Source organism: Falco biarmicus, chromosome 1, assembly GCF_023638135.1.
Source record: "Falco biarmicus isolate bFalBia1 chromosome 1, bFalBia1.pri, whole genome shotgun sequence".
NCBI classification, from domain to species: Eukaryota; Metazoa; Chordata; class Aves; order Falconiformes; family Falconidae; genus Falco; species Falco biarmicus.
The window spans coordinates 8600823-8622823 of record NC_079288.1 but is presented as its reverse complement, the minus strand read 5'-3'; the positions used below and the strand labels follow the sequence as shown (position 1 = coordinate 8622823).

The window sequence follows — 22001 nt, the reverse complement described above, 5'->3', positions numbered from 1 at the left end:
TGCATATGAGCTGATGGGAAGGCTGTGAATAGGAAGAAGCCCTGTCTGGGAGAGGGCAAACAGAGAGGGCTGACATTGACACTGAACCCTGAGCACAGCTGGACGACCCGTGGGTCTTTTGGAGGCGAGTGCAGGTAAGGTGAAATTATTTCTGCCCCAGACATCTGACAGTCCCTATGAAACAACTATGTTTATTTACTTGCTGCTGTTTCAGGGGGTTGGTAGCAGGCTTCGGACTGGCATTTTCAGAGCCTAAAGCAAGGAGAATAGCACTGCTCTCCTCTGCCTCATCCCTTTACAACGCTTCATATTTGGTTCAGACAGTTATCAGGGCTGCTGGCAAGTTAATGCAGCTTACTGGGGCTGAGCCTCTCCCTTTCCCAGGACTGCACTGTCATCATCTGAAACAAATGTATGCTCCTGAAGTAATTCCCTAGTATGACATTTTCTTATCAATAATGATTGCAGTTCCATGTTGTGATTGCAAATGAGAGGAGACATGAGTCCGGGCGCAAGTGATGGGGAAGGATGTAAAGGCATAGGGTAGGATGGGTAAATGAAGGGGCAGAGAAGGTGGAAAGCAGTCAGGGTGGGAGGGTGTAGATGCTATCCAATCTCTGAAAGGTGTAAAGAATTGTGTGCTTTGCATAGCCTCTTAAAACCATCTCCTGTGCATGGGCAATACTTACCCATCTTTAAGAAAACTTGGGATGAGCAATCTCCTCTGCTTTCACATCCCATTAATCCTCTTTTCAGATGTGAGACTGTTGTAAGCCATTGACTGAATGGTGCTGGCAGAGCAGATGACACTGCATGTAACCTGGAATGTAAAAGGACATGGAAAAGTTCCCAGGCTGCTTGGCAGGGGTGACCTTAGTGTGCTTTCTGAGAGGGGAGCCCTAGGACCACGCTGCCATGCCGAGTTCAAAAATGCCAATGTGCCCAGAATGCATAGCTACTATGTGGTTAACCATACAGTTCCTCAGTGTCTATGGGAGTGGTTTACAACTGTGTGTGGGTGGTAGATTCAGCAGGAAAATATTTGATTATGCTGAAGAAACTCTCTGATGTGCTGCAGCTGTAATGCCTCTTGCATTAGTCAAACAATAGCACTCCAGCTACCTTGTCCATGACATTAAAGATGACTTATATACTTATGACACAAGTGTGCACGTGGCTTGCTGCCATCTTGCATTCTCAGCTGAGGTCAGCCTTACATGGTGTGTCCTTATTTCCAGGATTTTCTTGTCTGTGGTGTTATGTTCTTCCCGTTTACTAAACAGTTTTCTGTCTGCTGGAAAGCAGGAATTCTCTTTTCACGTTATCTTGATCCTAACTAAGGTCCATGTAGTCTCATCGTCACCATCATCAGTAAAATGCCACCTGCAACAGCAAGTTCTGGGGCATAGACTCCTAGGCAGTCCTGAAACATGTAGCTGCAAGCAGTCATTTCCTTGAAAGGAATCTCAAGTCCAGTACTTCAGGGGTTTGGGAAAATTTTCCCGAGCTGCCTGAAAAAATTACGTATTACTTGGTGTCCTCCTGGTACTACCAGTCAGCTTTTCTGTTTCTGTCCTCCTGGGTACTCTTTCCTGCTTACCTTGGTTTAACCTTCACCATTCTTCCACTGAAGTTCCTAACTCCAAGCAAGGCTCTGATCCAGCTGTGCAGCCACTGCACCCTGCAGCCTACTTGCTGACCCCAGGAAGAGCAGGAACAGCACGTGCTTCTCTAGCCAGCGCCTGAGCAGTCGCTGAAAACTCAGTGCCATAAACACGTTGCATTTCCCTCGCAAACCTAGTGCTTAGAGACCTCAGACATCCTGCGGCTAGTGAGCAGCTGCGTTCTTTCCATCCAGCATGGTGCTGTCTTTGTCTTGCAAGTACAATTTCCCAGGGCACCAAAACAGTGTCTGCTAAAACATCCCAGTCTGAGTGGTTAAGCACTGACGTGTCGAAGCCCCATTGGAATCCACAGCTGGAAACTCCACCGGTCTTTGTCCTCCTGGTGCCTCAGCTGCAGGCTGTTGTCATGAGCAGTGCCTGGCACAACATGGGCAGGTGAGAGATGGTGACGGTGGTTGTGGTCATGCTTTACGCAACTCCTTTGTCATTGCTTTGCCTGGGGCAGAGAATACCCACAGAAACTCTAAGGGACTTCGGCGTGTTACAGGGTTATCCATCCTAAAATACACCATTCACTACACTGATGTCTCGTGGCTTCTCAGCAATGCCAGAGCTGAGAGCACTGGAACATTAGTATGTTGCAAGCTCAACTATTATTTCCTAAAACGCACAGTTTTTGAGCATTGTAAGTACATAAAAAGGATTAAATTAAGAGGTGCCAGGTGCAAAGGAAACCTCCCAACTGCACCATTGTAAGCTACACCTTAATCAAGGATATGAAAGCAATTTTAATAATGCTGCATTTCACTGAGTAATTGGAGGATGACAACAGACTAAGTAGGAGAATTTTCTGCCCTGCGATCACACAGTGATATTTGCATTTTTACTGACGCTGTTGTGAGTGGGGAAGGGAATTGGGTGAATTCGGAATGTGGCCAGTTCTCAGAGGAAATGCATACAGGATCTATCCTGGCAGCCCAAGCACAGCCTGGAATGAAGCTGGCTAAGGGTGGCCCTAAGGCTACTAACAACAGTTGGTCATTTTGTAACTTTACCTCCAACCTTTACCAAATCTTGAAGTCTTTATTTTCAGAGGAGAAACAAGACTTACTTCATCCTCTCTTGGTTAGAAAGTAACCTGAAGGCGAGCTGGAAGCATGCCATTTCTTTGAGAGAGATGACCCAGTCGTTCAGCTAGACTGGCATGTTCCTGGAGCTCCAGCCCAGCACACCTTGTCACGTCCCTGAGAGCCAGAGTGTGCACGTCAGCCTGGGGCTCAGCAAAGCCAGATGCTTTACAGGGGTTCTCTCCTTGAAGACAACCAGTCTGCAATGCTGGAAAACAGTGAGGAAGTTCATCACTTGCAGACAGTTCTTGCCTCCTCTGAAGTACTTGCTAGACCTGAAGTGAGATATCAGTGGGTGGAACGAATATAACCATGACCTACTCTAGTACTTCCTCTGCATAATATTTTTCCATCTCTCTGAGTCAGTTAAGGAGCTTGGAAGGATTTAGTCTGTGGGTCAAGATTTTTCTTTCATATGTCACTAGCTACGGTCAACACCTACTCCAACTAAACTTATGAACTACAGCTGAAATAGTAATTCATCTGTGGAAACACCGATGTCAAGCATTTTTATTACATGTTTTTTTCTTATACAGATAAAGCTTTTTAGTGACAGCTTCCCTCTGACACAGGATGCCCTGTCAAAAGGGTGATACAGAAACTCACCCTGGTAAAGTGGCCTAAAACCTAGAAGAACAAAGTGTGTCTCAGGGAGTGCTGGAAATAGCATTATTATAACTACTAAGCCTGCAATGAAGGGCTTGCTTTTGTTACATGGTGTTAGTAAAAGAGGGGCACGGTACAGGTCTCCGTGCTCAATTTGAAATATCAAGTAAGGACTGCTGTCAGCTGCAGCTTTTCCTGTGCTGCTGAGGTAGTGACAAGCACCTCAACCCTCAACACATGGACAGAAGATTTCAAGAACTCTCGGATGGAGCCTGTCTCCACAGCACTGTTTTGGGACCGAGGGTAAAAGCTGTATGGCAGCCTCAGTCTCTTTTTTTTTTTTATTGGACTGCCTATGGGACAGAGCTGGATTCCAGTTCTGACACTGCACACACCCCCCCCCCGAACAAACTCATACGCTACGTGATGCTCTGCTTTCAGCACTTGCAAGGTTGAATCTCATGTTTTGCGCAGGTGCAGAGAGATTTGCCTCTGTCACTTCTACCTGCTTTTCTTGTCTATTTTCATTAGGTGTGAGGATGGAAGTAAAGGTCAGGGTCCTGGGAGGCCCGTGGAGGAGTGTGACCTTGCAGTGCCATGCGAGGACACTGTGTAGAGGACCATGTCACAGTTCAGAGGCTCGTGCATGGACTGGTTGGTTGGCCTTTTTGAGCTGATGTTGCTATAGGAGGCCAGTATCAGGTTTAGTGCTGCAGGGTTCACTGGACCAAAATGCTGGAGCACAGAGGCAAAAGAGCTGCTCTTCTACATCAGGATTGTCCCTGGACTCTGGTCTGCAGGTCAGGAGGGGAGAGCCAAGATGGTTCCTCCTGGTCTGGAGTTAGTTCTGTGAATGATGCACAGGTGAGACCTCCTCATTCCAATGAAACAAAATTTCCTTGTGCTACACATCCTCTACAGATTAAGGAGGAAAGTGTTTTCCTTGTGCTCACGTTCACACACAACTGCTTCTAGTGTTTTGAAAGGTTTACTCTGGTCTCCAGGCGTTGCGGGTGATTTCCTCTCCTTACAGGCACGAACTCCCCCGCTCCCCCGCCGTTCCTTTGGGCTGTGTTCTCCCACACAAAATACCAAGAAATGAAGTGCCATGAAACCCTTTCTGATTCATCACAGATGTGGGGAAGATCTTCATCAGAAAGGGGAGATAACGGACAGTGCTTTGCTTCCCGCTAGTGAGGTGAAGTTTACTCCCAGCAAAGCCAGCCGGCGCGTGGCGGTTGGGGCAGCCAGGAGGTTTGGGCTGGGGGTGCCGTACTGCGCTGTAAGGGAACCTTAGTTTCCAGCGCGGGGCTGTTTGCACTCCCTTCGACTCACAGGTTCCACCAATCTTTGCATTTTGGGGCGCCACAGACAGGCCACAGACCTTGCTGAAAGCCTATGGAGATGCAGTGGAGCAGCAAAGGGAGGCTGGGAGGTTTGCAAACGGTCTGCACAGACAGGTGATTGCTACGTGCCATTGGCAAAAGCAAAGTGAACCCCCAAAAAGATGAGGTAGGGCTGCGGGGCCTGTTCTACCCTACTGCAAATATCACTTCTAATTCTGCATGTTTTCAGGAACATCTTGGGTTCTTCCAGGGTTTCTTATTGTGGCATTAAGGAGAGAGACAGTCTGTGGCTGTTCTTCATCCATGCCAGAGTGACCTGTGCAGCCCGCACAGCTTCGTGTTATTCAGGGCAGAAACTGGGCTTGGAGCTGCTCAGCATTACAGATTTATTGCTGCTAAAACCAAACCAAACTCCAAACCTATTTCCAAAGACGTGAGGGAGCACCAGCAGTTGGGTGATCCACAGTAGCTACTACAGACGCGTAAGACCAGGGTAAGTTTCTGCGCAGTAAGCAGACCCGGGGCCCTCGGGCTTCCTGTGCCACATTCTTGTAGTTTGGGCAAAGAAACTATGGAGCATTCAGTTCCTAAAGTAGCACTACACATGACACCATTCAGAGGTACTAAATCCATTCTGGAAGGCAATCTAAGCACACTCAGGAGGGATTATGGTGGACCTTAAAGTCCTGATGTTTGGCTGGTGTTGTATGTTCAGGCTGGAAAGTAACTGCTTTGACCTCAGAGCACTACTGGCTTCACGGAGAAGGGACACAGAATTCCTTCTCCAGCTGCTACGCTTTGATCACAGAAATCACCTGCATTGGGACCTCCCCAGAAACTGTGGTTCTTGACTAACACGATGTCCCAGGGTGTGTGGCTTTCTGAAAGCCTGACCCATCATGTTATTTCTCGTTCTGCCGAACAGATGCAAAGTGAACTTCTTGCCCCAAACAGCACAGGTTTCCGCTTTCCTTTGGGAGGAAATGTTTAACCACATCTGTGAAAACCCTCTTTGGTTCTTTTGGCATGTGTAGCTTGGGTCTTCTATTTTTCCTCTTGCCACGTCATTTCAGTTTGAACAAGTGGCTTTCTGCTGCCCTGCTGTTCAGTAACTAATTTCCAGATATCTCCCAGGGCTGCAGGACTTCTTTTTGTTCACAGACCTCCTTTGCAGTCCAGAGAGGGACAAGAAAACTACTGATTATTCCCCTCGTTGGTTAAATAGAATAATTAACTTGTGGCTGATAAGGGAGGACAGAGCTTGTCAGCGTTGTCTGCCAGTGCTAAATTACACTCTCCCAGAGTTTGAGGTTTTAGCTTAACCCCAGCATCCTCTCTGGAAAACTGAGTGGGATGTAAAATCTTGTCTGATACTGAATCTGTTCTTAATAGCAGCGACCATTGTTTCACCACAGGGTTACAAGATTTTCCAAGCACCAAGATCAAACGCTGCATTTGGTACTCCAAGATGAGACTCTGCCTTGGGAATATCAAACAAGGTGTTGTCTCTCACCAAGCCTTTTCTGTGGAGTTGTGGAAAATGATCACACACAGCCCACCCCCATTCACTTCTAATCATGACTAAGCTGCAGACATTTGTCATGTTACAGTATTATCTTGGTAAATGGAGTTGCTTCCAGCAGATGGCACAGCATGCATCCTGATCGAGGTTCCCTCCTGTCCCTGCCTGGGCTGCCAGAATAATGATTCTGTTAGCGTACAGATGTGGGGTTTTTTTTTTTCCTCCTAGCACTCAAAATAAATGGGGTTAAAGCCACTCTTTTGTGGCGTTTCCTACCGAATAGAAGATGTTATTTCCATTTTATGCATTTTTTATAGCATTTTTTTTGTTTTCTTTTTAATGTGCATAACTCCACAATCACTCTATTTTAAAAAAAATTGCCCAGACGCTGAGTGTTTTGGGTTGTATTCACAAATATGCTAACCACTGGGCACTGCTCTTTCATGTATAAATTTCTGCCCTGAAGTTACGTATCTGGGCCTTCCGCATGGCAGAGGGGAAGCGTTAGGCACTTCACACCAGCTCTAGAGCAGCTAGCAGACAAAGTAGAGGCCAGTTACCAAGAAGCAGCTGGTAATTTTAACAGATTCATTATATTTCAAATGTGTTTGTTGGGGTTTTAAGTACATTCCTCTGTACGGTCTCAAAAATGCAAAAATATTGCAGACAGACAAGCTTGCATTATAAACCCCAAGCCAAATATGAAGGTAACTTTTTTTACTGCTAATGTCAGTCAGCTCTGACAAAAACATGTTACCCCACTGGTTGCACTTGGGCATAAGCATGAGTGGGCATCACAGCCCCACCACACAGATCTCCATAAGCCATTCTTTAAAACACTTGTCTTCAACTCAACTTACTTTCATTATTCATTAATCAACAGTTTACATTAGGGGAAAAAAAAATCTACCATAAAGGTAGGTAGCACGTTTGTTTACCTTTGCATTACAATAAATGTAAATTAGAATTTGTCTTTATTTAACCATGCACTCATGTATTTTAAGCCAAGACAAGATGACTCATAAAATACAACTCTTAGCATTTGATTTTCCTCCCATTTAGTTAAAACACATTCCAGTTCTTTCTCATGGCCTAGCGTGGATTTTATTAACTTACTACCCAATTCACAAAAAGTGAGTAAAATTTAAATAGTTCCCCTTGATTCATCAAAGCTTCTAGTCCACCAGGATTTGTACTTGCAATGAAAAAAAAATAATAAAATCTCAAAGTATTTTTGTTTGCAAGAAAAAGCATGCTGTGGCTTGGGAGAAGGGGAGAGAAGGGAAAGCAAGGTGTGTGTCTCCAGGCTTTGGGCATCACAGGTGTGGGGGATGGCACCTTCCTCCATTTGGGATCCGTAATCCTGAGTCCTTTCCTGTAATAAGGAATGTAACACAACCCTTGAGGACATCTGTATGTGTATATATGTGCATGAATGTATATATAGAGATAGTATAAGATAAAACAGTATACCCTTCTTTACCTAACAGGCCTTTTATGGTTCTTGAAACTTGTTAGCATCCTGGTTTTTGCTCAAATGGGTGGTCACCCAGGTCAGGAGGCCTTACGTGCCCCGATGGAAGTGTGGACTGCCAACCCTAACCTGTCACAGCCAGCAGCGCCCTCAGCCTCTCTGCTCCAGGACTGCTGGGCTATGTTCATCTGGAATACTGAGACGCAGGATTTCAGGCTTTGGCAGGGTTAGATGGCTGTTGGTTGGGATGTTGGAAATGACCGTTCCAAACCAAGCAGCTGAAGTAGTCCTTTGACTTGATGACACTGACTTGCTTATTTTCTTATTTGACGTTGGCAAATAGTATTGTTTATTTGGTTTGGTACCAGCATGTTTATTCAAAAGGAATGGTGGCTTGGGCTTCCCAGCTAGACTTCTGCAGAAGTTGCTGTTCTAACCCCACTGTCTGCTGTTTGAAACTTTCACAAAGTTTTGCAATTAAATATTCTGTATTTAGCATGTGGTCAAAAGTAATTTTCCATTTGCAGAGAAAATGAGCAGAATGGTTAAACTACAGAGGAAACTGAGAGGGGAAAAGCAGCAGCAGTCTTTTGAGTATCAAAACTGGTGCGACATACATTTGCGTATCCCAGCTGCTGAAGGACCCAAGTGGAAAAAAGGAAATTTGCCAGGGAAATAGCTTTTTTGAAGGAAAAAAAATGCTACAGTCTGTGTACATGTCACTTAAACCACATTTCTGAGTCATTCACAGCCGCCTTTCGTGCAGAGCGCATGCAAAGGCACTGCACGGCGCGGTCCTTGTTGCCCGGGTAAGGACCATGGCTGGCTGTGCTGCAGCAGCTGTGGCCAGGCAGCTCTCCATACCCACAGTGGGCTGCAGGTGGGACCCCAGGCCGGGCTTGATTTAATTGCACCTGGAAAGGCTCTCAGCTTACAGGCAGCGATCTGTGCTGCAGCTGTATCCCTGCTTTCTCGCAGAGCACAGCCCTGAGGCAGACCTGCGCTAGAAGAACCAGTGATGCAGCTCCCTTTCCAGCTCTGTTTCCACCCATCCCAGCTGGCTGCCAAGGGAGCCAGGGCTGGGGAGTGACAGCAGAAAGAGATGGGAGAAGGGAAGTGCAGGGACCTGCAGGCACCTTCATCACAGAGCAAGAACCTGCTTCAGAGAACACTGAGGGTCAGATCCATTTGTATGTGTGTAATAGACGTAACTCTGGTGGGTGTGTGCAAGGCCTCCATCACCCTTACACTGATGTTTCCCTTCAACAGAAACGACCTGGGAGAGGCCAAGCAGTGTGCCTGGGACTCCAAAGAGCCCTGTGTCACAGAAGAGTTCTGCAGGTACTGTGTGATGCTGTGCCTGACCACTGCATTGGGTGAATCTGCTTTTCTGCCACTCAGCGGAGCAAAGGAAAATGCTGTGATTACGTGGGATGTATACTTAACGTACATGGTCACGTGAGTGTAGGACAGTAAACAAAAAGTGAAAAAAAGTGCCCTTCTGATACATCTTCCTCTCTGTTGTTTCCCTCCTCGTGCATCAGGTCGTCTGAAGTGTCTGCTCAGAGTGGCGATGGCTTCCTTCCTTGGAGCAGGGAGGCAGTGACCCAGCGAGCCAGCGGGGCTGCGGGCTCTGTCAGGGAAGGACAGGCTGCCTTTCCCAGTCCTGCTTTCTGCTTGGGCAGGGGAAGCAAAAAGCTGCAGAGGAACGTGGGCTGGCTGTAGCTCCTTCACGCAGAGCATGTGCACAATGAAGCATTGTTGCGTGGGGTAGCTGCGGGGCTGACCCCTCCACCTCTGCCCTGACCCAAAGTTGCAGGGAATGGAGCAAAAGAGGATCAGCTGCATAATTGTACTGAAAAGCTTTGGGTACTGCAGAGAGACAAAGCAAAGCAAAAATTACTCTAGAATAAAAAGTGTTAAATATAAAGGCCATTGCTGCCAGCTGACAGTAAATAATGCAGTCTAGATGTTTTTCACGGAATTTTTTTTAACTGATGCCCCTCTTTATCAATAGAGCTGAGTGGGAATTAGGCTTGAAGGTTGTACATTTTGTGACCAAAGGATTTGTAATGTAGTTGTGTATCTTGTTTTAACCCTACTTTAAGCATTATTCTTTGCTCAGTATATTCCATAAACAAAGCAACCTACAGCTGTATACATGAACCATAAACATCCTACAAGGGTTGCTTTCTTGACATGAAAAGCCCGTCTCCATTAAACCAGTGCTTTTTACATGTGGGTTGACCCTGGCTGGCTACCAGCTACCCACTGAGCTGCTCTATCGCTCCCCCCCTCAGCTGGATGGGGGGAGAAAAATATGACAAAAGGCTCATGGGTCGAAGTAAGGATGGGGAGATCACTCGCCAATTACTGTCACAGGCAAAACAGACTCAACTCAGGAAAATGAATTTAATTTATGACCAACCAGAGCAGAGGAGGGTGATGAGGAATAAAAGCCAAATCTTGAAACGCTTTCCCCCCACCCCTCCCTTCGTCCTGCGCTCAACTTCACTCCCAGTTTTCTCCCCCTCCTCCCACCACAGCAGCACAGGGGGATGGGGAACGGGGGCTGTGGTCAGTCCATCACACGCTGTCTCTGCCCTCCTCATGGGGAGGGCTCCTCACACTGCCCCTGCTCCAGCAGTCCTCCATGAACGGCTCCAGCATGGGTCCCTCCAGCAGGTGCCATCCACCAGGAACAGCCAGCCCCAGTATGGGGGTCCCCAGCCTGGGCTCCTCTCCCCGTGGGGCCACAGGCTCACAGCCTCCTTCGGGCACCCCCTGCCCGGCGAGGGGTCCCACACGGGCTGCGGGGGGGCACCTGCTCCCCTGTGGGTTCCATGGGTGGGAGCACAGCCTGCCCGGCCAGGGCCTTCCCGCGGGATGCCCGGGAACCTCTGCTCCACACCTGGAGCCCCTCCTGCCTCCTCCTGCCCTGCCCCGGGGGGCTGCAGGGCCGCTGCTCTCACTGTTCTCACTCCTCTCTTCTGACTGCTGCTGGTGTTGTGCAGGGTTTTTCCCCTTCTTCAACCCGCTCTCCCCAAGTTTCTGCCATCGGTGCTGGGCTGGGCTGTGGCCAGTGGCGGGTCCGGCTGGGAGCTGGCTGGCCTGGGCTCCATCGGCCACGGGGGGCTTCTCGCAGCTTCTCACAGGCAGCACTCCTGTAGCCCCCCGCCACCAAAGCCTTGCCACGCAAACCCAAAACCCTGCTTCTTCCAACAGATCATTTTATCAAACAGTACTACAGGAACTATTTTGAGTTTGGGAGTCTCTTTTTCTTGGCTCTTTCCAGCTCAGTAACTCCTGTCACAATGCCTGGTAAAAGCCTGCTGCAGGATCGTAGAGGCGGAGCGGGAGCATGGGCTGAGCTTCTGTAGAGTCCAGTTCTGGGGTCTTCCTGGGCTGGAGCTAACACATCACATTGCCAGCCTGTTGGAATGGGGAGAAGCATCCATAGCTTCTTAGGCTGGAGGCAGTGAACACTGGTGACTCAAAAAAGGCACTGTCATTTATATCTGTATATTTAATTACGAGATTATTTTTTTAAAACGTGCAATTGTTCATTTGCTAACAGCAGCAAGCCTGCTAACTGTCCATTCTGTTCTTACAGTGAATGGCTACTACATCTCTGGGACCCCAATACACCAGCTCGACTCTGGTCATATGAGCCTCCGAAAAGCCAGTGGGGACCCCCAGGTAAGTTTTGGGGAAAAAGCCAAACGGAGGTATCCAATAAAGGGGTGTTCACTGAAGTAGTTTAGGAATCTGCCCAGAGCGGGAGTGCAAGAGTCATTTTCTTTTAGAAACTGTCAGGTCAGAGAGATTTGTTGCATCTAGAAAAATTAGGTCTTTGTGCCCAGATGGTAAAACAGTACAAAATGCCAAGATAGTTTGGATTTTTTTGTCCTATCAGTCCTTTCTGAAAAATCCACCAGGCCACTTCAGTCACTGTTAACAACCCAACAAATTTTCCTGCCACTCCAGCCTGAAGCCTGGGGCTGTCTCCAGCACAGTCCCCTCTCTAGACTTGCACATCTGCCCATCTCTGTGTCTCATTGTATTTTCTCGCAGCTCCAGCTTTCCCTCCCAAAGACAGTATACACAAAGAATTTGTCTGAAGCTTTTTTCTCAATTACTTCATCATTCCTGCGTGTCCTTTTGCAGGCCCTCCTCTGTGCCTTACATAGCCTGTGCCTTACATAGCCTGTGCCTCACCCATCGCATCACCCCCGGGCTAGCATTCAAGCCGGTTTCCCCTGCCTGTTTGTCCAAGTTTTCAAGAAATATCCCTGCACTTTTTCTTGTACCACTTCATGTCTCTGGGAGGGTCTTCCCTGCAGGTCTGCAGATGCAGCACAGGGCTCTGGGCCCTCTTCCAGCTCCTCCCACGAAACTTCGCTCCCTGCCGAAACAGCAACAGTTGAATAGCTAGTGGGTTGCACTCCCGTTTGGTTGTGCTTCACTGCCCGCTGGCATTTTTCCCCTGATGGTACCGGAGCCGAGTTCTCTGTTTCATTTCTGTATTAACTGGTAGGTTCTTCTGCAGTGCAACTCCTTAAATACTCCCAGTGAAATGCATGTTTCATTTGTGTGCTGCTGCCATGCTGACCTGGGTTGCCTGTTGCTCTCAGCGTCCCTCTGATGTTCCCCATTTCCTGGTCTAAATTTTGTATTGTCTGCCAACTGTCCCTCTTTGCCTCAACCTTTCTCACCCCTTGCCTCCTAGGTAGTGGCCTTCAGCCTTGTCCTCATGTGTTCTGTTTTAGCTAAGTCAGCAATTCTGGTTTTGCTTCCCCACCAGTGGATTAATGGCATCTCCCACGATACAGGCCAGCACTTTGGACTCCCTGTTCCTTCCACATCAAACATCTTGCACTTAACTGCCTGTGCTGCTTCATCCCTGAGCAGTTTGCACAGGCTGGGCAACTAAACCAGGTCAAAAGCATTTTCAAAACTGAGGTAGTGCATTACCAGACAGCCCTGTCCGCATGTCTGTTGTGATGCCCTCGGAGAACCCAAATAAGCTTGCAGGCTGTGACTTTCTTTAAAAAAAAGCTATGTTAAACCTCATGCAAAAAAAATAATTTCTCAAGGTATCTGATTCACAAATGTTTCTGCAGTTGGCTTAGTACACAAGTCAGATTAACTGACTCCCCCAGAACTTGGTTTGTAGCAATATTTGCCACTCTCCATTTTTATGGTGCTGAGTGTGACTAAAGTTTATAGTCACCTTCTTGGTGAAATTCACATCTGAGTCGCATGGGGAGTCCACTGCCATGCACTGGTTTGCTCAGCTGACTCAGCCATCAGACCAACAAAAAAGTCCCTTTTATGACTTTTCTCATCCGTGTCAACAGCCTCCGGGATGATTTCTTTCCACTGCTCCTTTATTACAGGTTTTTCCAAATTGAAGTCCTGGCTTCCTTCCTGCTTTGAACCTGTAGCTAGTTCTGAATCTGTAACTGGCTGCTGGTGCCATTAATTCTAAGAGCAGCTTGTGTCCGCGCCCGCTTGGGAGCCTGCCTTGCCTAGGAGCTGCGGCTGCTTTTGCAGAAGAGTTCTCAGTACGGAAAGCGTCTGCCCAGCTGTTGGTTGCAAGAAGCTGCTCTCTGCACCCTCAAACTCATGCACTTTGGCCAGTCCCTCTCCTCATCTGCCCGTCCTGGGCCGTTCTAAGCCGCTTTGCCTTGACTGCCTCTGTCTGGCACGGCACAGGCTGGCTGCCGCGCACAGCAGCTTGCGGGCCTTCCCCGGGGTGCGTTTTCGGGCCGGGGTCGCAGCCACCACGCAGGCAGAGGGCGAGCCACTCGGCCCGCACAGCCACAGACCGGGGCAACAGGGCAAGGGGGGAAAAGCCGCCGCCGAGAGCGGCGCGGAGCTGGAGCTGCGCTGTGCGGGGCGCTGTGCGGGGCGCAGGCCGGGCCCGGTGCCCGGCTGCCGAGAGCGGCCCGCGGGCACTGCTGCCGCACGGGGACGGGGCCCAGCGCGGCCGGGGCCGCTGCCCCAGCCCAGCCGCGCACGGGGGTCGCCCGGGCAGGCTGTCCCTGTCGGTGGGAGGCTCCCGTGGGGGCCGGCCCCGGGCGCGGCGCCGCCGGTGCGAGCTCGCCCGCCGGCGGGCTGCGGGCTGCAGGCCGAGGGGCGGGAGCTACCCGGCCGGGCTGCGCCCCACGGCCCCGCTCCTCCCCGCGGCGGCTGCGGTGGACGCGGTGCCGGGCCGGGGGACACGGGGCGCGGCCCCAGGGCGCGGCCCAGCGGGTGCTGCCGGGAGCGGGCTCGCACGCCGCGGGGCAGCTCCCGCTGCTCCCGGGCCGGCCGCCGGGCAGCACCGCGCCGGTGCCGACCCGCACCCCCCAGCGCGGCGCGGCGGAGGCGAGAGCTGCCGCGGGGGCTCGGCGGGGGCGCGGCAGCCACCCCGGCCCGGCGGGAGCGGGCTCCGCCCCTCGCCCCGCCCCTCGCCCCGCCCCGCCTCGCCATTGGCCGCGCGAGCTGGCGGCTGCCAGGGTGGGCGGCCCCGCCGGGCGCTGGCCCCGCCCCCGCTCCCTCGGGTGCCGAGCGGGGGAGCCGAGCGCCGAGCCGAGCCGAGCCGCGCGCCGGGCCATGGGGTCCGCCTAGCGCCCGCCCGCCATGCTGGGCTCCGAGGCCGGCCGTGACGGTGCGCCCCGCTTGTCTCCACAGGCCCCGGGGTCCCCGGCGGCGCCGCGGCGGCAGAGCAAGGAGAGCAGCCTGACGGTGAGTGCGGCGGGGCCTGCAGCGCGGGGGGACAGGGTGCTGCGCGGGCCGGGGGCTCGGGGAGGCGGCAGGGACCCGGGGAGGCGGTGGGGGCCCGGCCACGGTCCCTGTCGCCCCGGCTCCGGGCGGGAGGGGAGGGCGGGCTGGGGGAGGGGAGCACCCCGCTGCGAGCGGCTGGCGGCCCGCCCGGGGCCCGAGGGAGCGCGCCCTGCCCGGCAGCCCCCGGCCCGGCGGCCTCCGGGTCTGGCGGGGCACCGGGGGTGGCGGAGCCGCAGGCTGCGGGGATGGGCCGTTTGCCGTGCCGGGGCAGAGCCGGTGCTCTTGTCCCCAGCGAGGTGTCAGAAGGTATTTTTCTGTGCCAGAGAGTCCAAGCGAAGATTTCTGATGGGAAGTATAGGCAATGCTTTTAGGTTTCAATATGAAGTTAATCTTGCTTTTGCTTTTAACTTTGCTAATTACATATGGCTGACTTAATTAAGATGTTCTCAGTGTCGTGTTTACAGACATTAATATCTTTTGCATGCCTGGTGACCTCGTCTGGAACACACTTTATGCTTCTGGGCTACTCAGCGCAGAACAGATGTTTAGAAACGGAAAGGAAATCAAAATAGATTAATGAAAGTGGTTGGGAATACAAAGGTTTGTTTAAAGGGAAATAATAAAATAGATAAACGAGCAGATAAATTGCAGCGATAAAGGAGAGCCAATAAACATGCTTACAGCTGCAGGCATTAGCAGGGTATAAAATCTGTGAGAACAAAAGGAATAATTTAATGTAATCCATCATTGTGAACTGTTACTACGAGGGGGAGGTTCTTGTCACCAGCAGCCTGTTGATTTATTCACCAATGGGCATGATTCCCTGGTTGCTGGTGCCAGGGATGAGGGTTCGGAAGGAGCAGCACGGGTGCCCCTGCAGTGCAGGGCAGTCACTGTCGTGCGGGGACACTTTTCTGAGGGCAAAAGAAATATCTCCAACAGTTTGCTTGGTTGTCGAAATCAGCTGTTGCGAATCAAAAATGTGTTGTGACTGTTCCTAGTGTATTGAGAGAGCAGGACCTCAGGAAGGAAGTCTGGATCTGTTGGTTGGGACAGATCTGCAGATGTCCTGAGGACAGCGGCAGGACTGCCCGGTCTGCGGCGGCCAGGGCTGGAAATGCGTCCGACCCACCTAATGCAGCCCCAGGCCACCCAGGTGCGAGGGCCCGGAGCAAGCCACGTGCTGAACATAGTGTCCAGAGGGACTAGATGTGGTCCCGGGGTGGGTGGCAGGGCGCAGCGCAAGGGTGAGAGCGCTTGTATCTCTGAAATACTCGCTGCACTCAGGGGTGAGGAGTCAGGCTGTTCACTGAGGGTGGTTTTCACTGTCTATTTGCTGGCCTGTGTGCCATCTGGTAGCATCTGCAAAGCAAGAAAGTGTTGTGTGTTATGTCAGGATCATTGGCTGAGCATTTCTTCAGCACAAGTCCAAAGCTTTCAAGTGCGATGCATCAGACAGACAAAAACAAGCTAATTTTAACAGCTGTTTGCTCCAAGCCATTGCCTGCATCAAGGAAGCTTTGTGAAAAACAGTTCTCATACAGAGCGTAAACTGTAAAACAATGTACATTTTCCCCATCTCCTAGCGGTCAAGCTGACCTTGGGATGTTCTTGTTAACAGAGCTGCAGGGCACGTCCTTAGCTTACTGTCAGATGGTTTCTTTTGTTCTGTAGCAGTGCTCAGGCAGAGTCTTTTTTTTTTTTTGGCGGAGGGGGATTTTGTGATTAACTTTGGGGTTTTCAGTCCAGCAGACCTCCCACAAACTGAAATCCTGTGATACGTGAACTGCAGGTGATGTCCAGCCTGACCAGCGCCTGCAGCCTAGCTGTCCATTTCACTGCTTTCAGCAGAGGAGTGGGAGTTCCTTCCCATCTTCCTGGGAATGCACCTGCCTCCTCTACATCCAAATAACCATTTAGGAGCACAGCCTCTGAAAATCCTGAAGGCAGGGGGGAGCTGGAGTATTTCTCGTTTGTATTTCCCCAACAAGATGAAGAATATGGTGTTTTCTCTTTGGTAGATGGATGTTACCAACACTGTGTTGTCTGCTTCCTTTGGAAGGGAAAAGCCAGCTGGGTTGCATCAGAGGCTGTTAGGAAACTGGTGCTTGCAGAAATTATTGATCCTCACTTAGGAAGCAGCAGTGCAAGACTGTGGTGTTTGTTGATTTTTGCAGTGACTTTCAAGGTGCTCTCATTAGTTTTAGGCTGGATAGTTTGCTGCCTGATTCCTGAAGAGCTGTCTCTCTGGCCATGAGTTACCTGTGGAAGCTGGAGCTCCTTTACCGTAGGTGAGGGAGAGTTAAATGGGGAATGTATGGGGGTGTGTTGACTTGGGGACAGAACCGTGTCTCACTGCAAGAGCAAGAAGCCTCTGTGATGATGCAGTATTTCTGATTGTGGGTTTCTTTCTGGAGGATGCTCTAGTGCCTTGTCAAGATATGTCATGGCTTGGAAAATGCCGGCACTTGTATTGCGTATGTTGGATGCATAAATAAGCACATGCTGCCGATGGGAAGAGGAGCAGCCTACATCCAGTAACTTGTGTTTTTTGCTGCTGTGCTCTGCACCTGACACGATGTGATGAACACAGTGTGAGGCTATGCTATGTGTTCAGTGCGGTTCTCCCTTCTGCCCTGGGGCTGACTGCGTGGCAGAAACTGTCAGAAATCCGGTTTTGGCAGGCAGTGACGGAATCATCTCTGAACATTTCTACAGATAGGCCAAATAAAGAGGGCTCCTAAACACTTGTCGCAGAATCTTCCCTTTGAAACAGGAAGCATATCAATTGACTTCCTTAACAACCATGGCTTCAGCTGTCTGTTCTCCCATTCTGTTGTGCCATTGCTGCACTAATTCCACGTGCAAACACATGGTGTTGAAGCTACCTAGACACAGTCCAGGCATTCCTGGGCTTCCCTGTCTGGGTAGTTAAAACTGTGCCTTTGCCTGTGCCTGAGCTCCTTGGAGATCTCCTCTGGCCTGTGCATTGTGTGGTTGTGCCCAAACAGTCCCATTTGGCAGGTGAACTCATTACATCTAGTGGAGTTCGCTGGTTTACTTTTCAGGTCTCACCTGAAATTGTAAATCAGATCGTGAAGTCAGGTGTTCTTGCACAGCTGTGCTGTGTTTAAGATGCTGTGGATGTGCAGAAATCCAGAAAAATAATCTGCATTTTTAGGTTGAAGAAATGAGCAAGAATGTTGCCCTGCTTTAGTTACTTTACCACGGCTCAGCAAGCTCGCCCACTGTCTGCTCATTTATTTATATAGTGTGTTATGTAATAAACATGTAGTTGATTATCTAAGCCTTGATCAAATTATTCTTGTTTTATTCATGTTGCTTGGCAATGTCTCATGTACTGGTGAGTGCTGGTAGCCACTTCAAAGCCTTCATAGGACTTTGAAATCCATTAAATGAATGTGCATGTCCAGCCCAACAAAGTTGCTTGCTCCTGTGCACACTGCTCTCGTGCAAATCCTGTGCGCTCATCTGCCTCCCTGTGACTGTTCTTCTGTCACCCTTTTGCATCTCAGACGTAGTCAAGAGCCACCTACAACGCAAACAGCCAATTTTGCCATCACTGCCAATGTACTCATGTGAAATAGGAGTTGGAATATTTCGTTGCTAAGGGTATAATTGCTTTTGCTCACGATCAGTATACAGGCAAAAGTATTTGAATCTACTTATTGAGTTTGGTACACCGCAGGTTTGTCAAGAGAAATGAATCCATTTGTGTTGCTTGTCTGGTTTTCTTCTCGCCCCCCTTCACTGAGCTTTGTTTTCATTGTGTTTTTCACAACATGTCCCCTCTGGCTGCGTACCTTCTTCTAGCCGTGGCCATCCAGTGGCTCTCACACACGTTTCCAGGTGCCACTTGCGTCAAGGGGCACTGGAAGGACAGGCTGCTGTCCTCTGGCATGTTTGCTTAGCTTATACTTGGAGTACGCCTTGCTGGTGTCGTGTCATTAATTTTGCTTTGTTGCAAGCTGACAACAGCCATTATTTTTATTAGTGAAAAGGCTGGGTGGGGATTTAATATCATGGTGAGGCTGATTATCACCTTGGCTGTCCCAGTGGAGCCTGCACAGATGTAATGCAGGTCATAATGCCTTGTTTTCTCTTAAAGTTCTGTGATTCCATTAGTTATGTGTTTTAATTTGTTTTGTTTCTTACTGGCAACTACAGCCGTAATAGCTTCTGCACGCTTTTGTTCAGGCCTTGTTGGCTAGTCAGCATTGTTGAAAGAGATTAGCGTTGCGATGGTCTGTCCTGTAGTTTGAATTTGGATCTTGCAGGTCGCCTGACTGGCGGTCAGAGATGTGGCTGGTGAGAGCGGCACAGGGAGGGGGTGTCCCTGCCCGTGGGACTGACAGAGCTCTTAATGCTGCTGAATGTTGGGACGTCTTCGTGAGATGCTTTGGCTGTCTCTGGCATCAGTCAAAAAGCTCACTGGTGGGTCTAAGCTGGCAAACCACAGTGCTTTTTTTCAGCTATTTTTGATTCTAGAAAAAAGAAAAGGAGCATTCCAGAGGGAGGATTGCGGGGGGAGCGAGATGTGGTCACTCCACTACTGGCATGAGGCCATGTCATGCTCAGTGCCAGCCCAGTGTTCGCCTCCCTGCTGGGAAACCCTGAGAGGTTTTAGAAACATTCCAAAATACAGATCCAAGAGCTCTTGTTTACATAATAAGAAATCTGTGGTGATGAAAGGAAAGTCAGTCACAGGATTTCCTACACAGTTGTATATAATTTTTAGTAATATTTCTAGAGTTTTGAAAATTTTTGTGCCCTCTCTGGGACTTTGTGTAGAAAACTGTAAGTTCTGTCAGGTTCTGTTTACCACACAAATAATCCTTCTTTTTGGTTTGTTTTTTTTTTAAGATCAAAACCTCTGCATTTTATTTTTTTAATTGACACCAATTTCCTTTTGAAAGTGATACTAGACCCAAATGTCCTCATGACTTTTTCCAGACAATTCCGCATCATTTCCAGACAATTAAGTATAAGCTTCTGAGAAGTGAAGGATGTTTGATTTATTCATAAAGCTTTTGGTCTGATGATACTCTGAGAGAGTTAACCCTACACTCATCACCTGTTAATAAGTGTGCTCACTGTTCTTCTTCCTGCTGTGCACGTGGACATGGTGCTGTGCGTATGGTCCATCGCGGTGGGACAGCTTCACCAGTCCGAGCATGGCTATTTCCAGTGACTCTATTTACTTCCTCCAGACATCAGTGATGTAACAGAGTTAATAAGCAGCTTCCAACTGTTACAGATTTAGTTTTTGTGAAGCAGGTGCTGGATTTAGCAGGGAATATGGATTTCCCGTGCAGTTTCCCTTTGCAGGTTTTTAAGCTGCAGGGAACAACTGGTGTGCCACTGTACGTGCTCCCAGCCGCACGTGTCCTGGTGCACAGTGCGATGGTGCTGAGTCTCCTGGTAAGGGCTGCAGCATACACTGAGGAGGTGCCTATTTCCCACCCTTCGTGTTACCCAGTGTGACAGTGTTGGGCCCTAGAAATCTGCCCTGGCAACACTGCTGTCTTCACGGAGGCATTTGGTCCTTTCTCAGCTGGAACCAGTTGGTTTGGGAACACACAACTCCACGCAGCAGGTGTGCAGGGCAGTGTTCAGTGCAGGCTGCCAGGCTGGGGCGGCTGGAGATGCTGGGAGGACTGGCATCTAGATGACCTGTGGCTGGCATTCAGATTTTGATTTGGTGAGGGTGAGAGGCAGTGTTAAAGCCAGAAATGCTCGAAGCCAGACGCTGTATAACCTCTCGAGGCACCACATACCTGCGCATGGTCACCTCCAGCACTGCCATTGCTGGCAGGACCCTGTTTCCCGATTCTCCCCTGCTCTGGGAAGATGCGCTGCAGTGTTGCTCACCCATGGAAGCAGCTGGCCCACTATGATACATGGCAGAGCAATTCCGCACAGGTTCTGAGGTGAACTCATTTTTTGAAGGTGAAACTACAATATGTTGTGTTGTTTGAGAAATAGGGTGTGGTGGTGACAGCACAGAGGCAGGGCCAGGTACCAGCGTGGCCCATGACCAGCAGTGACATGGGGTTTTGTGACCTGGGACGTGAAGTGGAGCCTTTTTTCCATCTGCCCTTGCACGCCAGTCTGGCCTTTGCCCAGGTGGGTGCTTGTTGGACGGTCTGAAAATTTGGCTGAAGGTTTCTAGCTGGTATTTTTAAGATGTTTGGGCTGATCAGTTGTGAAGTTTCCTGGCAGGGGTGAGTCCCTGAACAGGGTGCTAAGCCAGGGCAAACAGGCAGCAAATCGCAGTGGAGCTTTGCCGTGGCTGCGAGCAGCTCTGTGTGCTCCTGCTGGCTGCACCCAGAGGAGAGGTGCCAGCACCTGGGCTGCTTCCAGTGGACGATGGGATCTGCTTGCAGGCTTTTAGATCTGGTGATCCCTGAATGGAGCAGGGGAGGTAACCCAACTTATCTGACCAAAAAAACAGTGCAGGGTGGGCTTGCGGTGCTGTCCTGAGAGAATTGAGCTGACAGGGAAGAGGCAGGCGGGGAAAACTTGAGCAGAGACAGAAGGTGTCCTCAGTGAAACATCCCCCATGGAGGGGCTTCATGCTGGAGGTCACCCTGGGGTGACACAGGGGCCCACTGCTGCAGCATGGGCAAGCCCAGCTGAGTGTGACTACACTGGCATGTCCCCTGGCACATCCCCTGCGGCCGCGGGGGTGCTGGGTGCCCGGGTGAAGGTGAGCACCAGCACTTGTCACACAGCCATCCTGCTCTGAACTGAGCAGATGAACACAGTCATCATCATGCATTCTGATGCATGGCACTTCTGGTGGAGAACATCAGGGAATGGGGAGGTGTTTTCAGCAGTTCCTGTTGTCTGTTCTTGGGACTGTGTGGCTGGTGGAGGCTGGCTGTGGCTGGAGGTGCAAGCTCACCCATGCACGGCTGCTGCCTGTGAAGCGATAGTGGAGTGAGAGCCCCAGTCTCCAACCTCCTGCAGATCAGATTGAAGCCTGATGGGAGCTAGAAGGAAGCTGGAAGGAAAGATGCATGGTTTAAGATCTAGCTGAGGTGACAGCCAAAGATACTGTAGGTACAGGGTCCTCAGCCTGCTTTGAAATGGACTTGGCAAACTCGTGGCAGAGTGATTTTTGTGGAGAGATCGGTGGAGAAAGCTCTTGCATTACGGACAGGACAGCCACGGAAATTTCAGCATGGGCAGACAGCAGCAGGGCCAGTGTGGGTTCGTAGCAGCAGGGTTGTATCCCCTAAAGGCTTTGTCTGCGTTGCTGCAGCTTGCTGGATTTACACCGTGTCAGCGCTTGTCAGCATGTTGCCATGTGGGTTTTGATCCCCTCTGAATAGCCCAAAGGCAGATTCACTGCATGTGAGCATTACCTTTAGGTCTGCCCGTGCAGCTGCGCTAACCTTGCCCACAGCTTTGGGTTTGGATTTCCTGTGAACATTAACTGGTATTATTAAAAAAAAAAAACCCCAACCAACCAACCAAACAAAAAACCCCCAAAAAACCCCACCC

At 50.1% G+C, this 22001-nt stretch overlaps 1 protein-coding gene across 5 annotated transcripts in view; it reads left to right on the top strand.

Moving 5' to 3' along the window:
• The window catches only part of GAS7 (growth arrest specific 7), a 103148-nt gene that overhangs the window by 48262 nt on the left and 32885 nt on the right, over positions 1–22001 (top strand). For 4 of the 5 annotated variants that reach the window (XM_056326675.1, XM_056326673.1, XM_056326672.1 and 1 more), the window contains exons 3-5: positions 8970–9041; positions 11314–11399; positions 14379–14432. In XM_056326675.1, the coding sequence (XP_056182650.1) occupies positions 8970–9041; positions 11314–11399; positions 14379–14432 (212 nt within the window). The remainder of the gene's footprint in view (positions 1–8969; positions 9042–11313; positions 11400–14378; positions 14433–22001) is intronic. The other variant, XM_056326674.1, reaches the window with a different exon arrangement.